Source organism: Leuresthes tenuis, unplaced genomic scaffold, assembly GCF_036924035.1.
Source record: "Leuresthes tenuis unplaced genomic scaffold, fLeuTen1.0.hap1 SCAF_23, whole genome shotgun sequence".
Taxonomy (NCBI): Eukaryota; Metazoa; Chordata; class Actinopteri; order Atheriniformes; family Atherinopsidae; genus Leuresthes; species Leuresthes tenuis.
In genome coordinates this window covers 10203580-10226952 of record NW_027325377.1, presented here as the reverse complement: position 1 = coordinate 10226952, position 23373 = coordinate 10203580, and the positions used below count along the sequence as shown (strand labels likewise).

The 23373-nt window shown below is 37.6% G+C and overlaps 1 protein-coding gene across 3 annotated transcripts; it reads left to right on the top strand.

The window, feature by feature from the left end:
• Window positions 1-818: 818 nt before the first annotated feature.
• Window positions 819-22310, top strand: podxl (podocalyxin-like). Of its 3 annotated transcripts, none has more exons than XM_072377395.1 (8): window positions 819-1285; window positions 13730-14335; window positions 16064-16230; window positions 16330-16353; window positions 18455-18587; window positions 18679-18722; window positions 18813-18932; window positions 21323-22310. In XM_072377395.1, exons 1-8 carry the CDS (start codon window positions 1243-1245, stop codon window positions 21512-21514), a joined length of 1329 nt encoding a protein of 442 aa, XP_072233496.1. In that variant the 5' UTR covers window positions 819-1242; the 3' UTR covers window positions 21515-22310. The 3 variants fall into 3 exon arrangements, with proteins under 3 accessions (XP_072233496.1, XP_072233495.1, XP_072233494.1); XM_072377394.1 differs by having other exon boundaries at window positions 16052-16230; window positions 21326-22310; XM_072377393.1 differs by having other exon boundaries at window positions 16052-16230.
• The last annotated feature ends 1063 nt before the right edge of the window (window positions 22311-23373 follow it).

Below are 23373 nucleotides of genomic sequence, written 5' to 3'. Positions count from 1 at the left end.
AAATAACACCATGGTTTTCTCAGGGTAGTATTTGAGGCCAGTGTGATGCTATTTATAATAACTATGTAACAGTGTCTTCCTGACGCTCTCAGGCACAAAACAACAACTTCAGTTTTGTCTGAATTAAGAGGCAGGAAGTTCAGAGTCATCTAGGTTAGGTCTTTATGTCTTTAAGACATGCTTCTTGTCTAACCAACTGATTTGTTTAATCTGATTTCATAGATAAGTATACCCGAGTGACATCTGCATAGTAATGCTAATTTTAGGCCATAGCAAGCATGTACAAAGTGAAAAAAATCGTACAAAGCACAAAACCCTGCTGACCTCCTTTACTATCTCTGGTGTAAGAGGAAGACTCACCGTTAAGGATAGTTAAGGACAGGCCAGGTGGGAAAATTATGCCCGATGGAGATCGAGAAATTTTGGGTGTCTTGTTTGTAATTGTTTCCCAATGAAATGCGATTTGAACAGGGCTTGATTATTGTGACTGAAGTCTGGGCAACAAGTCATAGTTCTAAAGCTCCATGGGCACCCAAAAGCTAATTCATAAACTTCCGTCTCTGTTTTTTTTAAACTGTTGAAATCCAGATGGACAAAAGTTTACTTAAAGACATGCTGACTGTGTCATTCAAAGCAAGCCTTTCCTGAGATCAAACAACATCAGTCCTGATGTGACTTCATCCCGCGCCCTTGAGTCATGGACCATTTTAGAAATTAATCAAAACTAAGGGAACACATTGTCTCATGGCTTCCTTTGTTATTCAAACTGTCCCAGCAGCAGTGAGTCCAGAGCAATGGGATTGGACTGGTCAGGGTCTGCCCCTGTATTCTCATGATAAGGGAGGCAGGGCAGTGCTGCTGCTCTGCAAACAGCTGAACACTTTGCAGGAGAGACGGGACTGACTGAGCACAATACAGCACGGACCCACTGTGGGAGAGAGACTGAGGAACAACAGTGCAGCCAAGGAGACCACAGAAACACTCTTCCCCCAAATCCCCAACTCCGCACAGACAGAGGAGAGAAAGAAGGCACAGAGACCAACAAAAGCATTCTTTGCTTTCAGTCTAGAAGAAAAAGAAAAAAAAAATAACAATACATGGGCGGGATCATTTACTCTTAGATACAAAATCAAGGAGAAAGTGTGAAATCGGTAAAACATCTCCAAATACAAATTGAGGGATTAAAGTGCTGCACTGCATGAAGGATAAATCTGTCTTGGAGAAGAAACAAGCAGAAACAGGATGAGAGCGACTCTGAGGATCACGTGGCTGCTATTTTCACTAAGTGAGTACTGTTTTATATCAAACACATGCACCTGGGATGAGAAACTGTATTTATTTGCTACTGTTGTAGCTGCTGTTGAGAATAATTGAGTAATTTTGCATTCTATCAGGTGAAATGTTCCCTAATCTTTCTAAAAGGTAAAATGCAATAAAGAGACCTTGTTAGTCGGTATCTGTACATGTGCATCAGTTCTGAGAGGCAATGTTATTGAGGTAGATTGTGTGAGATGCAGCAACAGCTGTGCACAGATCCGAGGGAAGATACTGGATGGATTGATTGATTGATTTATTTTTGTCAGCTAAGGGGGGATATCTTTTTATTTAGATAAACCAAGCTCATATCAATGCAAAAATAACTGACGTTAAATTCCCCTTGAACAAATCTATGTATAGTACTAATACTCAATTCAAATTCCCAATTTTGATGCCTCTTGATTGCTTTTTTGTTTTACAAAACTAAAATATAAAGTCAAAATAAAACACAAACACAAACAACTCTAAACTAATGCAAATGTAGAAGCACATTTCAAGGTAAATATACTTATTCTGCTGGTGAATGATAAATTACACAATTTTGTTCATGATCTGTTTTGGGTTGAATGGATTGGATTGGATTTTTTTCCCATCGTCTATTGAGATTTAAAAAATGCAATGTAATATAATGATGTAACTGGCTGAAGATGCTGGGTGGTTTCATTAAGAAATTTGGGCGTTTGAGGAGGGAGAGATGGGGTTGTCTGATCATGCACTCTAATGGAAAAAGTTTTGAGAAAGTTTTTGAGACGGGCATTATTTAATAAGAAACAATTTTGTTTGATGAGTTTAAGAATAAATCCCTCAGATTTTGCAGTACATTGTATCTTATGCAATCATATAATTTTTGCTACTCAAAGTCTTGCATTTTACATATGCTTTGCTTTATGTCTTGTCTCTGACATTCTAAACACTATCTTTATTCAGTGAACTCCAAATTGAGTTTCTAGTTGTAGCATGTGGGAAAAGTCATGTGTTATGGAAACCAAAAAAAAAACCATACATATGAAAGTTAGTTACAGTTCAATACTAAAATTACAAGCAGCACAGTATGTTTCACACATATGTATCATATATTTTTTTGCATTGAAAAAAGCACAAAATCCTTTCAGTTAAGAATAATGAACATTACAGTTTAAGCTGGGCACACATGTGGAATAGATACAGAGGCAAATAATTTTGCCAAATAAATGAATGAACAAATAAAATAAAGCATGTCAAAAGTTAACAGTGAATCATTGATAGAAAAGAAAAGTCTGGGAAAGAGCAAGTTCAGAAAACAATCTAACCAAGTTCAAGCCAATTTGAATTGTTTTTCCTCTTAGTGCCTTAAACTGTATACAAACAGATTTGTATACAATTTTAGCATCGAACATCCATCCTATCTGCTTTCTCTCTTTGCCACTGTTCAGAATTCAGAGCTGAAATTTATCTCCCTCTGTAGCCCCACAATCCCACAGCTGAGGGCTTTCAAATGCCCCCTCCCTCCAAATACACACTGACATGCACGCATTACGCACATAGTCAGCCAAGAGCTTTGCCCAGAGACATAAGCAGCCTGAATAATGAAGTGCCCCCTGACCCTCCTCAATGGTTGAAAGGCGAAGAAAGTGTTTTTCTTTAATTATGCACCTGCTGTTCTCTCCCCACTGCAGAAGGTGGATTCAGAGAGGAGGCCTTTATTTTTTGAGCGTGTGAAAAAACATATATGAAACAGCCCCGCAATTCGCTCTGAAGGTGGTCAGCACTTTCTTCTAAAAATATAAGCCTCCCATGTTTCCGTGCGTGTGAATGCACATCTGTGCCTGTTTGTTTAACACTGTGATCCATGTTCAGGTAACAACCACAACGCGAATATGAGGGAGTTTGCATTGTTTGCTCTGTTTTGGTGTTTTATATAATTTTATTTGTCAAATGAACCTACAAATTGTTTCTGGTTCCCATATTTAAAAAGATTTTCGTTCATTTATTCTCTTTTTTCATGACTAAAACATCAAGTGTAGTGGTGCAGATAGTGTATTCAATCCATTAAATGACCACACGAAACCCTTTTCTTAGAGGCTCAAAGATGCAAATGCTGAAAGTTTATTTCACTACAAAGTCATTTTATCTTACTTGGCATTGTAGTTTGTAATTAAGCCTCTAGGGAAAAAAAAAGTTTTAGTGTGGACAATTTACCATTTAATTATTGAACTTGAAAGAATTTTGTCTCAATCTGAGGATGCAAATGATTGAAATTTGTCATCGAGATAAACAGCTTGTTCTCCGTTTCATGTATTTTCAGTATATCAGGAGCAGCCTTGTTGCAGTCTTTGTCTGTCATTATTATTTTTTCTTTTTTCAAATTTTGTCTGAGCAGTTTGAAAATGCATAGAAAACACATTGCATTCAGTCTGTTCCAATTTACTTTGAACATTTTAGTTTTTATCTCTATCTCTAACAACGCTCTGTGGGTAGTTACATAGATTAAAGGTGACAAGTAGGTTCAAAGTAACCTCCTCAAATCAGTGACACAAATTGTGCAACTGAACTGATTAAGGTGATGTCACTGCTTTGAATGAATTTGATGTAACCTGGAGTTTAGGAAGAAGGTAGTGTCCTTACTTATCAGTACCCTCCAGGACTTCCTAACCCCTACACAGACCGTTTTTCTAAAATGTCTGCTGGTTCACAACTTGTACATTTCCTGCAAGATCACAGGCAGTTGAGGTTCCTGACCTGTCCGGACATCAGCGGCTGGGGGAGACTCTGACGTGTGGTGCCTGCACTGGCCAGTACATGGGAGAGAAAGGAGAAACAATAGAGGGGAAAAAATTTTATCAACATCCTGGCTCTCGAGAAGGGTGTGGTGGCAGAAGACGTCCTTGAGTAGCCTGTTCTACCATTTTATTTTAGACTCAGAATGCTATTTACAACGATTTCCACACTATTTCAACAGGGGTTGAGGGTTCACTCAAGGATCAGGATCTATTTATTCAGACTTAAAAATTATTGTGTAAAAATTACAGCTGAAGTCATGCCATGATTCTTGTTCCAGAAAAGCAAAATGCTGATGATTTAGTCTTTACTTGAGTCATTACTAAGTTCTGTAGTTTCTAGTATGCTCTCAAAATGAGTGTAGTAAGTAAGAGTACAGTACGCTATTTTTGATTGTACTGCTGACATGGGCTCTCGTCGCACAATACAATGGGCAAAGTTGAAACTGTGTTTCACACAGAGCACATGTTCATTTGTGAGAGAGAAATGTTTGGTAAGATGCTCTAACAGGTTGATGCATTTATGATGGGTGGTATCTAATAAAAAAAAGTTTCTCAGGCCATTTTTGTGTAAAAACACAAAATTCCTAACACAAGGTCCACTTGACTTTTGAACTGCAATCCAGTTGTTTTTTTTTCACAATTTTTGAGGATTTGGTCCATAAAATATGGAGTTGGGTTTTGGTTGTAAGTCCCTTTCTTACTTTTTTTTCTTCTGGGATCATTCAGTGCTGAATGATGTAATTTGGATGCCAATGCTTTTGTAAATCATCAAGAAATTTCAAAATGATTTGTGGTTTGAAAATATTTGGATGTCTTAAGTAAGTTTGGATTACCTAAAGTTCTAAAATCAACTGTAACCAGTTTGTTGGAACTTTGCTTATTTTTTTAGATGTGCATGTCTTTACAGTGTAAAAGGAAAAGGAAAAGATCAGCAGCAAAACACTTCTTAGTCATAACACTTTTAAAACTTAAACCTTGAAAATCAAATAATATGCGCTCTATGAGGTATGATCATACTTTTTGAGGAACTATGTTTCCAATCCAGATGTGATTGATCTTGTTTTTAAAGACTAAGCATGGCTGGCAAACGGACACAAGTTTCCTTTAGGGAGGAACCTCTGCTATTTGCAAAACTTAGTATTTCATCACTGTCCAGAGCTTCAAGTCAAGTCACTTGCCTTCACCTCTGTTGTAACCCTGTACTCCCTCCATCCACCCAGCATGCCATGCTCCACACCCAGGTGTCCATTAATCAGTCCCGTGGCTGGTACTGTCATGGACCTACACTCACCTCCTCCCACTTGTTCTTTGCCTGTCTTCACATTTTCCTCCTGTCTCAGCACTCATTTCATCTACCCCCTCACTTATCAGCCCTCAGAAAAAAACACTGTACTGCTCTTCCATTAGTTATAAGCAATGTGCGCCTGTGTGCACACGCATTTTTATCTTTTTTTAAATTATATATTTGTATAATAATGAAACAATACAAAATGTTACCATTCATTTGCAGGTGTAGTTTCTTTAAGACATGCAGGATATCATCCTCAGACCCAGAGGAAAAGAATACTTTGATTTTAAGACACATGCCTCAGTACTTTTTCATCATATGTCCCTTATAGTGGACATCTGGTGCTACTGAATCACAGTATATAATGGTTTAATATTGTACAGTTTAATTTTTTTAATGTTTTTGGTATATTTCTGGGGGGTGGGAGGGTATCAGCAGCGGGTCGACTTCATCCCCCTGTTGCACTTTCACACATGACATGATGTGCAGAGAAGGCGCTTCATTCCCTTCTTGAAAAGACATTATGTAACAGCAATTATTAATTGTTATTTGGCATGTTGTTATTAATTTTACAGTCATGTTTGTGATTTATTCAGAAGCCATCTGTAAAACTTTTGATTCTGTGTGATTATTTGGTGAGGATGCGTCTGCTTGAAAAAAAAGTCAATGTTTTCTCATAAATATTTAAGTAATCAGTGGTGGAAGTAGTCTAGAATTTAGATGAATCATAATAAGACAGTCAGTACTCTACCATAGTATTTGTTCGATCATGTTTCGATCAGCTCACTTAGGAGCATATCAAGCCATAAATTGACTAGAAGCCCATCCCACGATAGCTATGGAGATACACTAGATAGCAAAATCCACAGCCTAGTTTGGTTGTCAGCCCTGGTAGTTTTTCTAAAGTGTTGTAAATCTTTACAAATTGAAAGCAGGTTCCACTGAATAACTGATAACTGATAGAGTGGGCTTTTTAATTAAAGGGACTCTTGCTTGATTTATCTCTTATTATATATAGCTGCAAAGTGGTATGAATGTGAGAGATGGAGTGGGGTTTTGGATGTGGGGAGGGGAGTGACACCACTTTAACATTGAACTTTTAACATTGAACTGTGTGACTTACAGCTTGTATAAACATACATACCAGTCTGGTTTCCAAGGGTAGGGAGTGTGTTGTTTGTAGATAATGTCTTAGTGTGTGTGAGAATCAGTCATTTCCATGTGGACGTTAGATTTAGAGCATCTCAAACCCCTCTTCACTTTCTCCCCATGAACCACTCCCCCAATTCCTTCTCTCTCCACCCTTTCACTTGCCTCACTTTTATTCTGGCTGAGTGCTTTTACATTCACAGCTCCTCACCTCCCTTCACTGAAGCTCACATTGTAAAGCAAATACACCTCCCTTCCCATCCTCTTCCACCAACCCCCAGCAGCCCACCACAGAGAGAAAGTTTAAATACCTCTCTCTATAAAAGGGACTGGGGGCAGCCCTAAAGAGGCCCCGTCTTCTGCGTGAGTTTGCATTTAGGGAGAAACACATCCTTGCATTGCCACACGTGGGCCCAGAGAGGCCTTTGTGTGGATTGTCACCAAGCTAACGGGGCACCCTTGTCCCCGCAGTGTGTTGAAGCAGCTACAATTATTTATTTACTCTCTTCTGTTTGGCATACGCAGTGCATGTTCATGCTCAGATGCACTTTAATAAGCATTACAGTTGAAAGACTTGACAAGTTGGAAAGATAGACACAGTCTAGTATATATTCTCCATATTCAATGGAGAGTTTCTAAGATTTTGGAGGATACTTTCCCTGAGCCTAGGGCTATTTACACCACAGGTCAAAGAAAACCACGGGGAAGATATTTTACCATCCAAAACATCCTTGATTGGAACGTAGTGCTTTTGGAAGTAACTGGTAATTTTGGGATGGGGCTTGCATAGAACATTTTTGATTGGTCAAATACTCTCAGTCTCTAATTTTACCATTTGTAATTTAACTGCACAACTTTCAAACTTTGCCTTTCATGCTCATTGGATTCAGCTGGAGAGAAAAGGTGCAAGGTGCAAGCTGGTTTTAGTCAAGCGAGCTTGAGAATAAACCAGGAAAGAAGCCGTAATTGTAAGGATAAAGCAGTGAATTAAAATAAATAATAACTCAACAAAAAGATACACATCAGCTCAAATAATTACACCTCCACCTTAGCACAAGCATCAAGGAAGACCTCCAATTTTCAATTTGTGTGACTACAGCTGCAGCACACTTCTTTTCACTGTGGTTTGTGTACAGTGGCTCATACCTGCTCTTCAGAAAGATTTGCAACATTGAGTCAGTTGACCAATTTGCAGGGTCTTCCCACTGTTTTAGACTACAGAGGAGATTCAAACAATTATGGTCAGAGGGAGGGAATCACTTAGGTCCTTAAAGGGGGCCTTGGAATAAGCAATAGTGAATACTTTAGCTAGAAATATGACTTTTTTTGCCACCCAAAAAGTTGAAAGATTATTGTGATATTGTAAGGTTTGTCTCTATAATGTTGTAGGGTTGTCACCTTATTCTACAAGGTGTTACATCACGGTGTTAAATAGATGGTGCAGGTAATGGAGCAGTCATGGTTAACAAGTAAATTGATAGTTGAGTTAAAACTGGGTTCAAGTCAGATGTTTTGTTGATCCATCCATCAGTGCTCACACTATCCTTTTGGAGATTCTGTGGCTCATTTTTGTTGGTTTGTTTTGATTGTTTTTTTATGCTTTTGCTCTCACCGTCCAACTTCCTCCTTGGTTCACTTGATTTTTAATACCACCGCCAGACCAGAGTCAATACCATTTTTACTGAATCATTATGCATCATCATACTATTGTCGGTTATTGCTGAACTAGTGTTATTTTGTAAGTAAATACAAAAATTACATTTAACCTCCTGAACTGAAATGCTAAAGCATCATTTATTTTTGACCAGGGCATTTCAAATTCTGAGATAGTAAGCCTCTCCTCTGATAAAAGACACTCACTGTACCTTTTCTCTTTTGCTAATTTTCCAGTATTCCATCCTTTAAAAGTTCTGTTTAAAAATAAACTGATGTTTCAAAGCATGTGCAGCGAACTTCCACCTTCAAAAGTTCTGGAAAGTTAGGAAATCTTTTGATGACAAACGTAATCATTATTTCCTCACTTTCATTCACTGAGCCTCTCCTGGAGTTGTTTGGAGCTCCTTGGGAGGCCAGCCTTGCACTCAGATAGCAGTATTTGCTCAGTGCAATAAAACAGACCTGCTACCTTAGGTTCTCTTTTTTTCATGTTCTCTCCATGTTGCAATCTGTGTGGGGTCTTGCTCCTCATGGCATTTATTTTCAACATAGCAGTCACAGGGTGACCAGTCTCCTGTGCCCACACTGCCTGGGCCACACTCTAAAAGCAGATTTGGTTTCTTACGGGCAGACAAATCCGGGCAGACAAGTGAAATGGTCTATTTATTACTAATGCCACAAACCCTGCTCTGTAAAGCATAAACTATACCCTATCCTCCCTCCCCATCCATTGTTAAACAATGTTTTTGCCAAAGAAGCATATTATAGGGCCATCCATGCATGGACCATGACAATTATCTGCCATTTTCTCTAATGAACAGATCTCTGCTGGACGTAATAGAATGTCACTTTGGTTTAAAGGCAGTCAATGAAAGATTATCACCAATCAATTATCACCAGTTTGACTGCTTGCTCTTCCACATGTGAAAAAAATAGCAAAACAATAAACTCTACATTGCCTCCAGTGTACTAATTGGTGTATGGAGTCTGAATGATAGTTTGGGAGTAAATGAGAAACATGTTTCTAAGTCTACCACGCATGCTGTATGACTGACAGGTAATATGTAGCTTTTGGTGGGACTGTTTGATGTTTTAGAGACTTCTGGAGCACAGGTTTCCTCACAACCTAAAAATATTGACGCTGGTCAAAGCTATAAATCAAACAAAGTCCCACATCGACTGAGATGTTTCCTGTTACTGAAGTGAGCTGATAGGTAAGAAGAAGAGCCAGGGAACTGAGAAAAAGTCAGTTCTCACACCCTCTGCTGTTTGACCCTCGCTGAGTACATCGGAGTACTACAGTGTCCACTTTCTGCTGTAACATGTAGTCAGCTGGCAGGAATGAGATCTACACATTCAGTCTCATGGAGGTAGGAAGCAGACTGAGGTCAGAGAGTACAGAGAGCTGCGAGCCAAAAGGCTTTTATAAAGCAGGAAATATCTGAAGCAGACTGAGGCACTATTTTTTGCTTTCTGAATGTGCATAGCAAACAGTAATAGAAATTCTCCTTGGGAATTTTTGTATTCATTATGTTTCATTTGATTACATATTAGTATAGTTACTTGTATTTTGTTTTGATTAGGACACTGTTATATTCTTTTAGTGATATTTCATTCCCCCCATTAAATAACCTACTGTTTGTTTTTGTCTTTTTATTTATCAGCTCATTTCTGTTTACTCGTCAATCAGTCACTATTACACTACAACACTGTAGCCCACAGTAATTTCCTTTTGGAGATGAATATAGTAATATTTTTTATTTTATTTTTTGTTTTATTCTACATAGGCACAGAATTTGCAATCAAAAGCTCTTAAAATTTAAATAGTCTTTTCAGGTCAAGTATGTGTTTTGAAGAACAGTCAGTGAGTCCTGTGACATATTTTACAGAAAACATATGACTGTAAAAACTTACATGTCTAAGTGTTTATGTTTATGTTTATGCATTTAGCAGATGCTTTTATCCAAAGCGACTTACAGGTAGGCAGGTAGGGTAAGGGGGTCTTGCCTAAGGACTCTTACTGGAGGTAGTACCTTTTCATGCAGGGGAGTGTCTTTTAATAAGATACTTAACTGTGAAAGCTCACACCAGCTTATTAAAAAGGTCGCTAACTTTGACTGATGTGTGAATTTATGTCAGGATGCAGGATGCAATAATTGTAAAGCACAAGTTTGCCACCCTTTTATCTGCATGCAACACGAGTCACCTTAGCCTGTTTTTCTCTTAAATGTGATTATGGCTAAAGAATTAGCAAACTGTTGGCTGTTTACACACCCTTAGATATAGAGTAACATTTGCTATCCTTTCCAATCATGTTTAAAGATCTCTCTTTTAATTTTGTTACTCATTGTGAAATATCCAGCTTTTTAACAGCCTGATGTGTGTCTGTGTTCATTATCTAGTTGCTAACAGATGTAAAACTAGAGAGTTCCTCCATTTTAATCTTGCTTTTATATTGAGAACATTGTTATTATTATTGTATCTTAGCAACTTTTGATAATGTTACATCTGTTGAACTGGAAACACAGTTCCTTCACGGTTCCTTCATTTGATCTTATTCTATACCACTTTTAATCCGTTTTATTTTACTGCTCTTTCCAAATGAAAACAGGTGCTTTGTCTGCTATTAGATGCTGGGTAGGCAGTGAAGGGTGGGTCTATGATAAAAAAAAAAAAAGAAAATTTAGAAGAAGTATGCTGCCTTCAGCTTTGTAGACAGAATTAATGAGGGTCATTAGACTGAACCAAAAGTCTAAAGTTGTGAGGTGACACAAAAAGAGTGACCTAGAGGCTCAAGAGTTCAGTCATTTGATGAGTGAACAGATGAATGATAATTTTGTGTACATTTGTCACTACCAATTACGCTTTCCACCCAGTAAATTTGACCTATTATTAAAAAAATATATATTGATATTGAACAACAGCTTTAAATAAGTTTACCAAAGTAAGTCTCTGTAGATGGAGGAGTAGAAAAACACAGTATACCATAAGTGTCTTTGACAAAGTATAGCACCAGTACTGCAGATAGTATGTGTGTGTGTTTAAATCTGTTTTTCTGGCAGATGTGTGGCAAGGAATGTGTGGGTGAGGTAAAAACAGCCTTGGTACTGATAAGAGCAAGCTCTACGTGTGCTGTCGGCTAAGAAACAGATGCATCAGTGACAGCTCATGTCAGGCGAGGTTATGCCAAACCAGACATTGCATCTTGGAGAGGGAGAATATGTGAGTCATTTGTAAATGAGTGGACATAAGAACCTAAGAGATTGGAGACGTTTCTGAAGAGCCGGTGAGAGTTTAGTCCAGTTAACTAGAAATATTTGATAACTGCATTGTTAAATGGAAGACTGGCAGGATCCCTGGGAAACCAAGAAGAGCTTGTCAAGCCCAATCAGCTATATTGTTTTCACAATGTCCTGTTTTCATCTCTATAAATATATACAAACTTTTAAAGAGCTGTTTTTGCAAATGTATGTTGCATTTCTGGGTCAGTAGTTATTCTGATAGCACAAAATAATCCAAATTTCTGGGAAGCCATGATACATGTTGGAAGAACAAGATATATAAGAATATCAGGGTACAAAAGGATTATCAAAGCCCAAAGGGTTAATCAAAGGTACTCCTCTGAGTGATGAACCTTTACACTCTTACTCTCTTAGTAATGGTATTGAGGGCAGCAGGCTGACGGCTGATAATTCATGTGTGTGAGAGACAGAGACAAAGCAGGCATGGCTCCACCAGCCTCCCCTTAGCAGAACAGAGTTCTTATCTGATAGTGCTGAATTCACATGCAATGGAAATTATGAATCTGATGGGAGGTTACTTGAAACCTTACTTCACATTACCACATTTCATGTATCATCATTTTTCTTGGGCCAAGCTTTTGAGGTATTCTTTTATATCAGACAAAAAAGAAATAGCAATGTCAAGAATTTTTGGAAATATATTTAACATAAATTGTTGTTAGTATTCATGAACTCAATGGCTGAAATTTTTTTCCCCATGTTTCATGTAATGTTTAGCTATATACTATGTTTTTCTTGATAAGCACAATACAATTCCCCCACAAAAAACAACAACAAAAACATTTATAGTCAGCCTGACCAAAACCGGACTTAATTAAGTTAAGTTAATGTAAAGATATTGGTTTGACCAATATCGTATGAAATTAAGCTTCTCAAAACAAATATACACAGTCAGACTCACTCCTAGGGCAAATTTGCATCACCAGTAAATCAGTGAATGTGGTATGTAGTGTAAATGTAGTGGTAAACTAGACTAGAAAAGCGCAATACAAGTCCAGTCCATTTACCATATTGTTTAAACATAAACATGTTGGAAACACAAGACACCTAAGAATTGCATGCGAAGAGGTATTAAATTATATTAATGAAATTTAATTTAGGATGACTATGTCTGGGTAATGTGTCAGCACACATGTACAACATGCTCAAGGGGTGGGGTTAGGCTATTGTTTTCAAGCCATTGAGTCTAAGGAGGATTGTTCATGGTGCATTCAAAACAGGCTGCAGTCATGGGTGTGGTGCCACCAAGTTTATTGTGTGCAGCATCCTGCCCTGCTCGTTATAAATAGAGAAACAGAAGAAGATGGAGAGTTGGGGTTGTAGTTTATAGCTGTCCCGACAGCATGAAATCCAGGTGCAGAGATTGCATAGGTCATACCCCAGGGATTTTGAATTACAGTCCACCTACAGATCCTCAAATAATTATCATCAAATGTTTAGTTTCAATATTCTAGTGTTTAATGTTTACTTAATGAGATCTGCAGACGCAGAATTGTTTCCAGGAAAAATATTCAATAAACCAATATACATTACATGGTAAATGGACTTGTACTTGTATAGCGCTTTTCTAGTCTAGCTGACCACTCAAAGTGCTTCACTACATGCCGCATTCACCCCACTCACACACATTCATACAGCACGTCTTAAGATTCATAACTACGTGCTTTTCTAATCATTCATACACACATTCATACCCCCAATGATACATGGGGCAACGTGGGGTTCAGTGGGGGTATGAATGAGTGGGGTTCAGTGTCTTGCCCAAAGGACGCTTCGACATGTAGCCCGGGGAAGCCAGAGTCGAACCACCGACCTTCCGATTGGTGGGTGACTGCCGCCCCATGACCAGTAACAAAAAGCAGAATGACAATGGTAGCATTTGCTTTGCCTGATGGACATAGTAGCATTTATCTAGAAATGTTTCAAACTGTTTTGTTAGGAGACTAAAACAGAAATTCAAGTAAATAATGGGATGACATTCTTTAGACGGCCAGAGACTTCTCTTAGCACAACTCCCATTTGATCAATGAAAAAATGTCTCTATTAGATTTTAAACTTTTAGATTTTTCATATATATTTCAAATCAGTTTTATGATTTAATATTTTACTTTGGGGTTTAATAAAGTCTTTACATTTAATTCAATTTAATTTTCATTTGAGTTGATGCTGAGTTTAGGATGCTGTCTTTGCCATTGTTTAGTTTGTTCTCATCTCTCCCTCTTACCTGTGTGCTGATGGTCATGTTTTTGTCTTTCTAGACTTCCTGTTTGATAGCATCCATTCACAGAGTGCTACTGTTAGTCCTACCTTGGCAGACTTGGTGTCATCACTACCTAGTAACACAAGTACAACTATTCATACTGAGGTAAATTCAAACATCACAGCTGCTGCAACAACTACAACAACTGCAACAACTGCAACAACTGCAACAACTGCAGCAGCAACTACTATTGTTAGCACACCACAGCAGCAACAAACAAAGCCAACTACTGCAGCCACCATGTCCTCTGTTACATCATCATGGACAACAGTGGCAAACAAGGAAAACATGACTGGATCACACTCAACCAGTGGTGGAAGCGACCAACAAACTCCTCCTACTACTTCTAGCAGCCATCACACTGATTTTTCTACTGATAGTGCCAGAAAAGCAACCACAGACCACAGATCACAGTCTATCACAGCAGCACCGGATAAAACATCTGTATCCAGTAAAGCCCCTGTGACATCTGTTACGCTACCAAACCATGGCAATAATGGAAATACAACCGCAGTGGCTTCAACACTTACCCCTTCAACACAGCAAACAACTGGTAATTTCATCTCTCCCATTTCACCAACAAGTCAAGGTGATAACAAAACAGGTAAAGATCGTTCTTTGTCCACTCCATCTCTTATATTCCATCATGAAAATAACACTCAAATGGCTGTGATTTCAACTTTTCTCAACTTTATGCTTGGTAGCTTTCTATATGTGTCTTGATAAGTACAGTAATCTTTTTGTGTTCCTATGTGCAAAATGACTCACTGAAGCTTGGTTGCCAGGTTTTCACATAGAAGTGGGCTACCTTTAAAGTGGCTAATTTAGTTTTATTTGTTCCCCGATCAAGTAGATTTGTTGTACATTTAAAATCCCATGAATATATTGATCAATATTGCAAATTAAACCATTAACATACACCAAATCCTACCTAGATGGCTATAGATCGTATAGATGTAGACCAACAAGATACCTACTTACACATATAACATGACCTGCTCCAATGCACTCTGCTGACTTACACTTGCTTATTGGTTGCAACTTTGTAGCTAGCTCAAAATAACTAACATTGTCTTAGACAGTCTCAGGTTAAAGCCAGCATGAGCATTTATAAGATCAGTTTACACTCAGTTTATGATACGTTTCTCGCACTGCCTTTTTTCCATGCAATCGGTGTGTTCTCACCAACAAAATATTGGGATGATCAGCAAAAAATACTTACGATGACGACTTTGTAGAGTTTTATGAATATGGACAAAACCAAGTTACTATTGAGCACAATGACTTTGGCTGTCTGTACTGCTGCCTCTACTCTGTTTCATTAAAATTTCTTTAAACTCTATGCCATTCGCAGTTTGAGGGGAAAAAAAGATGAACGTTACAAAACCACTCCTGCTGCAAAATTATCTCTCCATCATTTTGACAAACTGATGTACAAATTTCTGTAACGCAGTTCTTTATTGTCAAATAAATTTTTTTACATATTTGCCAGTCCTGTTGCAATTTGATTGCAACTGCTACTGAATTATGATATAATTCCAATGAGATATCTAAAATCAAATTGAGACTTTTCACAATTCTATCTCAGAGTATCCTCAATTCATTATTATCTTTGAACACCTTGAATTAGGTTTAACTAGATATTTGGAACTGGAGTTATGACTTCTCAAATCAATGCTGATATCTTTCATTTTCATGAAGTCCAAGTCCAAATGTCATCATAGATATCTTGAACTAGAGTATAGGCTAGACAAACTAACGTTGTAAATATCTATAGTTGTGTCCAAGCTACAACAAGTTGGATGCAGGAGAGGTGATTTGATTTTCTAACACGCTATGGTATTGCTGTCACATGCCATTCTACCACCATATCAGAGCAGCCTGAGGCTAAATTTCAAGTTTGACAGGGTCTTTAGTGACGTAGCATATGCACAACAGACGTGTCAGCTTGCAGATCAATGGTCAAGAAGTAGATTGCCCAGAAGGTTCGACTTGGCCCTTCTGTTTTAACTGTGATTGAAAAAACTTTTCGTTAATAATTAAAAAACAAAGAAAAAAAATGGAAAGTCTTTTTTTCCGAGCACGAAAAGTCTTGGTTTATAAGTATAGTTTTGGTTGAGCATAGCCAATTTTAATTTAGCTTTTATCCTGTAGTGTCACAGGACTAATTATTTCAGTATTGATTAAATAAGTGTCCTATAACAGCGCACCTTAACATGTCAAGAAATGTTCTCTATGAGGCTGATTGGCCCAGAGGGATGTGTATTAGAACCAGATGGCCTTTTTTAAAAATAAACTATCATATCATTCCTGATTAAAGGTATTTCAACAGGTCCCACAACAACCCATAAGTGGACTTCATCTCTAACCTCAAACCCATCTGTGAAACCATCAAACCCAGGGAGTGTAACTTCCAACCAGTCACAGACAGGAACAACCGATATCAGCACCACTACCACTGTCACAACCACCATGATGGCTCAGTTAAACACATTTTCAGTAAGAAATACTATTATGTTGGTTTGCCTTTACTTTTTGCAGTAACATTAAGAGAAACCACAAATTAATCGTGTTTGATATACTTTTTTTCTTTTGCAGTATTCTTTACAAAGTGGGCAAGAGGTAAGAGTTTGTCTTATTTAAAACTGTGTATCTTTAGTATAGCACATGCACACTGTTCTATTTATACATGCACACACATACACACAAGCGAAAACAAAAACAATTCTGATTTAGACCCTCATCAACCCCTTGCCTTTGTCCTGTCAAAGGATGGCCAGCCTACAAGCTTTCAACTCCTTTCTTCTGTGATACTTGGTGTTTGCATACTTGATACAATAAAACCAAGGCACAATAATGCAACATACTACTACTGTGTTGTATTTTTACATCATTGTGCTACATTAATAAATATTTGAAGGTGGTATTTGTTGTTTATATAGGAATGCTACAGACCATTATACCAAATCTTGTTGTAAGCAAGTGCAAGTGAATGGAAAACTCACAGCCCGAGAATACACACCCTCACTGGGTAATGTGAATCACAAGGTATCCCTTCCCTAAAACACAGTACTGTGCAAAATTCTACTGTCATGTTATTTTGAAATATGCAACTACAAATGGATATATAGTATACATTGTAAAAACACTGTTGTAACAAGCTTGAAAGTCAGTATTTGGCTAGCTTTCTTGAAGTAGTCTTCAGGAATAGTTCTCCAGGCTTCTTGAGGGACATTTTATAGCTCTTCTTAAGTTGGCTGCCATGTTTTTAAACGATAAACAGCCCACCATGCTGAGCTGTGCCAAGTTTTCAGCTAGAAGCTTTTTGGTATCATCTTATTGGAGTAAGAACACTATTTTATGTCTGTCAAACTAGTGCTCTGTTTTGCATTTGTTGTAAATTTCACTAAAAGAATGGGGATATATTGCTTACAAGTGCAGACAGATACAAATTAAAATCTGTTCTTTGTAAGTTAGTAAAATGATATTTGTATAGCACCTTTCAAAATAAATGTCACAAAGTGTTTCACAATAACATTCATGAACATAAAAACAAAAGTTAACTAAAAGAAAGTTCAAAAAGATTCATTTTAGCTGCTTTTAAAAAGAGATCCCTGAGTCCACAGCCCTCAGGCTCAGTGGGAGAGAAAAGTTGTCATGTGTAGACGCAGCACTGGTTCATCCCTTGAGTTGAAGTGTCTTTTTATTTTTGAATGATTCATTGGTCAGTGCATTGTGGTGGAACAAACAAAAAAAAACAACACAATCATAATCATCAGGCACAAGAACTGGACCAAAAATTAGTGAAAAGCCAGCCAATGTCTACAGAACTTTGAAATACATTTAAAAAGCCTGGAGAACTACTGTAAAATCTACTTTAAAACATTACCAGAAAGTCTGGCTGCAAGGAAGCAAAATATAAACAATAAGCGGTGTCTAAAGACAGTACTATATTCACTGATTGATCATAGGTTTTACCTGTAAATGGAACCGTGATTACAAAATTAACACAATGCTGTAATTGATGCAAGATTGATAAGATGCAAAACTAGTGACTAAAACTATACCTCACTAGTAAAATATTGCTTATTATGTAGATGTTTGGTGCTGGGCCTTTAGGGTATACTGTTCTGGTGAGTTATCTGTTACACAAGCTTAAGGTTAAGTCCAGTAGCCAAAAGCATTAATGGCCCATGTTTAGTTTTAACAAATGTAAATTGCTTAACTGGACGGGATCCTTTGTAAATCTCTTTGAGCTCTACATTTGGCCTGTCTATAACCTAAGAGCTCAGTAGCAATTATTCCCATTTTAACACATGAAAATATTCATCTGACATTAATTTTAGGGGGGGGGGGGCATATCTAATCACAGCTCTAGTGAATTTCACTCTGAAGAAAAAAAGAAAAAGAAAAAAAAAACCTGTCTTAGTGGAATCTTTTCCTGCCTTTCACTAGTTTCCTTTGTTCCCACACCTCTTTTATACACCCGCCCTCCTCTATGACTGCCGACACAGCTGTGCCTTTCGATAACACATAAAAAAAAATAATCTACACATTATTGTACAGGAAGAATTTACCCCTGTTGTAACCTTTCACCTTCCAATCCTCAGTCTGGAAAAGGAGCAGAAGCATTTCATCTTGTATATATATATATATATATATAAAAAAGAAAAGACATTGCTTTTGAGCAAAGGTATTTACAGATGCGTCATTTTGCCCTCAGACACAGGGAAAGGAAGGGATGGTGAAGTTGTGCAAGCATCTAATGTCAAACTGGCAAGATGGAACCTGCCATCTGAAATGGCAGGACTACAATAGCAAAATACAATTTGTCAGTGTGGAGCTAAATGGCACAGGTAAAGCAGCCTACACTATTTAGGGAGTAACAATTCTCTGGATAAATTACATTTCATTCTGCAAACACTTTTATTCTAATGAATCTGACAGTGGAGGCCAGCCATGCAACCAAGTACTATGAAGAAATCACCAAGGTAAGGACTTGTACAGTTTATGAACATTGTGTTTCATGATTTGTGCAACATGTCTGTTAGTGATAAGCTTCTTGTTTTGTCTATTTGAAGAAACCAACAGACAACAAAACCCTGATAGCCATCCTGGCCTCCTGTGGAGCCCTGCTCATTATGATTGTCATCCTTGCCGTCTGTGCCTCACACCACCGTAAGCCATTTAATGAGAACCAGGTAGGCAGACTTTGCTCATTCCGCAAAAAGCCCTATATTTTCTGTAGGGGCTGCTTCAAAATAAAAAAACGTTGCTGCAGCTTATTAACCTTGTTGAGATAGTGCTTGGTTCCTATATGATTTCTATTATCATCAATGTGGAGCTCCAGTGATGGCAGTTTTCAGCACTAGTTGCAATAAATAGATGAACAGCAGAGTTTACTACTTTATCATTTCAATAGAATTTAATTGAATATCACTTAATTATTTCTGATTATTCGTTGAGTCAATGCCTCTGATGCTGCTGCCTCAAACAGTTTGCACACTCTAGCACTTATATATAACATTGTGCTGCAAAAACTGAAGAACCTAAGATTTCTCAATAAGAAGAATATGCTCAGTCTCTTCTTGTACACAGCCTCAGCTTTCGTAGTTCACTATCTGTAGTCCTGCACCACCTCCACTTCCTCTTCCAGGATGGAAACTGATAGTTGTTTATTTTGTCTTGTTTACATTCAAGATTAGGTAATTGTTCCTACACTGTGCCAAAAAGTGGTCAACAGTTTTCTGTACAAGGCTTCTTGTTATGCTTGATACACCCAACAACTGCAGTGTCACTGGAGTATTTATGGAGATAACAGGACTCTGAGTTGTACTGAAAGTACTGAAAGTCTGTACGGAAAGAAGACAAAAAGAGGGTTTAGTCCTCTATGGTACTACTGTGCTGCTGACCACCTTCTCAGATACACAACCCATCCGTCTCACAAAGTGTGCTCTGTTTGTCTTTTAGTTAATAATCTAGTTGATTGTGGAGGCATCCACTTCTATTTTCTGGGACTTCATGCGTCACAGTAGAGACACAATTGTATTTAAAGCACTGGAAAAAATCAAAGAACATGATCCTCACAGTGCTGTCTGTTTTGTTTAGATGAGACTGGGTGTGAGTTTTAAAATTTAAATATATATATACATATATATACATGTGATATATATATATATATATATATATATATATCACTATATGATACATATGTCTGATATATATGCGTACCATACAATGTATTCAAATAACATATCTCAAAGTTTGAATTAGAAAAGCTTCTGTAAGAATGACTAGTAAATCAACTTTTTATCTACCATGATAATGAAGACAAAGTTGTCCATTACTTTGTCTAGAGACAAATTTGGCTAAGTTCTATGAAATCAATGAAATTAAGAGAATTAGGATAATTTTATGACAAAAGATCATCCTCAGTTGGAGTTGTTAAACATCATTGGGGCATAAACTACTTGAGATGATTGATAGAATGGCTGCAATAGTTATTTAGTTCAGTTCAATAGATTTCAATTAAGAAATAAATTAAGTTTGGGGCTTTTTTTTATATATGGCTGCATGATGTTGTGGTGGTTTGCACCATCAACTCTCAGCAAGAGGGTTCCTGGTTTGAATCCAAACAAGGGCTTCTCTGTGTGGAGTTTGCATGTTCTCCCAATGTATGCGTGGGTTCTCTCCGGCTACTCAGGCTTCCACTCACCGCCCAAAAACATGCATGATAGGGTAATTGGTGAACTGACCCTAGGAGTGAATGCAAGCGTACATGGTTGTTTGTCTCGTTTGCATCTGTGTGGCCCTGTGATGGATTGGAGAACTGTCCACAGTGTATCCTGATTCTCACCCAATGACAGCTGCGGTAGGCTCCAGCCTCCCTACAACCCTGAATTGGGTTAAGTGGGTATAGAAAATGGATGAATGGTTGGCTATTTACATAGACAGAAACACAGCTACTCTACAGTTCCCCCAAAGAGAGCACTAGGCAACAGTTGGATAAGAAAGAAAAAAAAAAAAAGAAGTTAATTTTATGAGGAATAAACCTCCAGAACTAGATCAACAGGGGGTGAGCATCCGCCTCAACAAGTTGGTTTGAAAGACATAGCAGGAAAGAAAAAAAACTGCTCGAGAAGTCTTCATTTTTCTTTTTATTAGATCTCATTTAGAGGGGCCTTAATTGGGGCTCTCAGTCAGGTTACCTAGTGTTAACACAATGGTTAAAACTTTTTGACTGTGTTCTTGGCATTAAATGGTTTATATTTTCTAAATGAATATGAGTATGTCGGTGAAGACACAACAAAACATTTTCTTTGTACTTGCATCTAAAAAACAAAAGCTCGATCAAATGAACAAATTACAGATTTAAGTTCTGCAGCATTCTAGAAAACTTTCCAACTTTTCTGTAAATGGTGTTTTTGTACACTTACTATGGAAATAAATTTCACAACAAATTTGGATTGCTGCTAATTTTCTTAAAATACTCTTTTGCTGGGCCAGAATTTTGCAAATTTTGTTGCCCATGTTCAAACTTATGTAAGTTTTCTGAAATGTTTTGGAGACGTTATCCTCTTCATCCCTACAGCAGCATCTAACAGAGGAACTACACACGGTGGAGAATGGTTACCATGACAACCCCACTCTGGAGGTGATGGAGGTGCAGCCAGAGATGCAGGAAAAAAAGGTTGCGCTGAACGGCGAGTTCAACGACAGCTGGATTGTTCCCATCGACAACCTGATGAAGGACAACCCTGATGAAGAGGACACCCACCTGTAGGGACGCCACAGCACAGGGCAATATCCACACCAAAAACAACAAAACAATCCCCACAATCATCTTTCATCTTACTAAAGTCACTTCAGCTACAAAAGAACAGACAAGATGCCAAATAAATTTTCATGAAATGCTCTGTTTAATGTATTTCTGCTGTTGTTTGGCACAACACAGTCAAATACAGTGACCTGTTTGGCGATAATCCACTAAGTCAATCACTGATGTGTTTAAACGGTAGTAATTATGCAAATATTTGATATGTATGACTATATCATTTATTACACCTATACTTCTACAAACTCAAAAAGTGCCTGAAGAGTATTGCACCTATTATTTTACTGCACTCAAGAAAGATTTGGATAGAGGCACCTGTAAATAGTAGTAGTAGTGCTTCATTCCAGATGCAAGCGAAGAGGGAGCCAGGTAGTCTTGCAACTTCATAATTTTGCAGAATCCTTTTGTCTAGAGGAACAGAGGTATAATCAACTGCCTCAGAAACCCTAGAATTACTAACTTAGACAGAAGGCCTCAGGATGCTTAAAAAACATCCAGGACATTTTTAAATGGCTGCACTGAGACAACTAAGCTCTAACCCCATTCAGAATAGTAAGGACACCTCATAAGGATGCTTCTTGTGACAAATGGGTTAACAGGAACACAGGAAATGATGAGTTAGTATTTCAAATGCAACATACTGACACAGATATATGCAGAAAACAAGTATATCATGTTGTCATGCTCTTTAATGTGTTCATTAGATTAATATGTCAGCCAGGATCAGATACTTCATCTTTTACCTTTCATTTGAAAAAAAAGGGATTTAATTTTGGCTGTCCAGTCAGGGAAATATCACTAATCATTATTTAAAAAATACATAGATCACTTTTTGCAGGATAAAACTTCTTAAATTAGCATACGGTTGCATTTTTAACCAGAGATCCATTTCTCACAACCAGTTTGTGAGCATTGTTTTCACAAGAATCGAAATCTGTGACAGCACTGCGAGTCCTGCAGGTTTGTGTAGTCCACAGATAAAAATGCGTTTTAAAAACAAACAAAATGAAAAAAAAAATATATATATATATCAATACAATATTCAATAAATAACACCACTGCTCAAGTCAGTGTGAGCAAACTTTAGATAAAAATGCGTAAATGGCATTTACTTCTCTACTTGCACTACTGTTACATTAAATCGGAGCACATCTGGTTAATTTTCATAACCTGTTCATGATAGGCGTTAAACAGAAATTAACACAATGTCTTGCTCTCAGTCAGGTTACCTAGTGTTGATGTGTTTAAAGCATTAATATCTTAGGAAAAACTGCTTCCAGAACTCAAAGATCACATCTGCTCCTTTAAATAAAATCTTTTTTTTTCTGTTCAACATTAAAAAGTGTCATGCAGTTCAGAAGTCAGGGAAAAAAACTCCACTTAATTTACATTCAACGAGGTCTCACAGCTACTATGAATTCAAAGGAGGGTAAATTAAACCATTTGCAGTTGCAGGTGTTATGCTAATAGTTTGAAAGATTCTCTTTTTCAGTGCAACTGCCATCACTCGGGAAATTTTGCAGCTAGAATAAGATGCGGTGCCATATCAGCGCAATAAATATGTTCAAGGGCTACAACAACTAACAGATTAAAATCGATAAGATGTTATATGTCCCTTTTCTAATAAAATTTTACTTGGCAACAAATTTCCTCATCAGTCAGCTGGGTTATGATGCATGCCAGATGTGTCCCTCACCTGGACAATGCCTAAGTTGAGTAGCTCACATGATGAAATTGAGAACAGTGGTGGCAGAGATATATGATAAATTCACAATATCCATCTTTTACATAATCATTTATTAATTAAA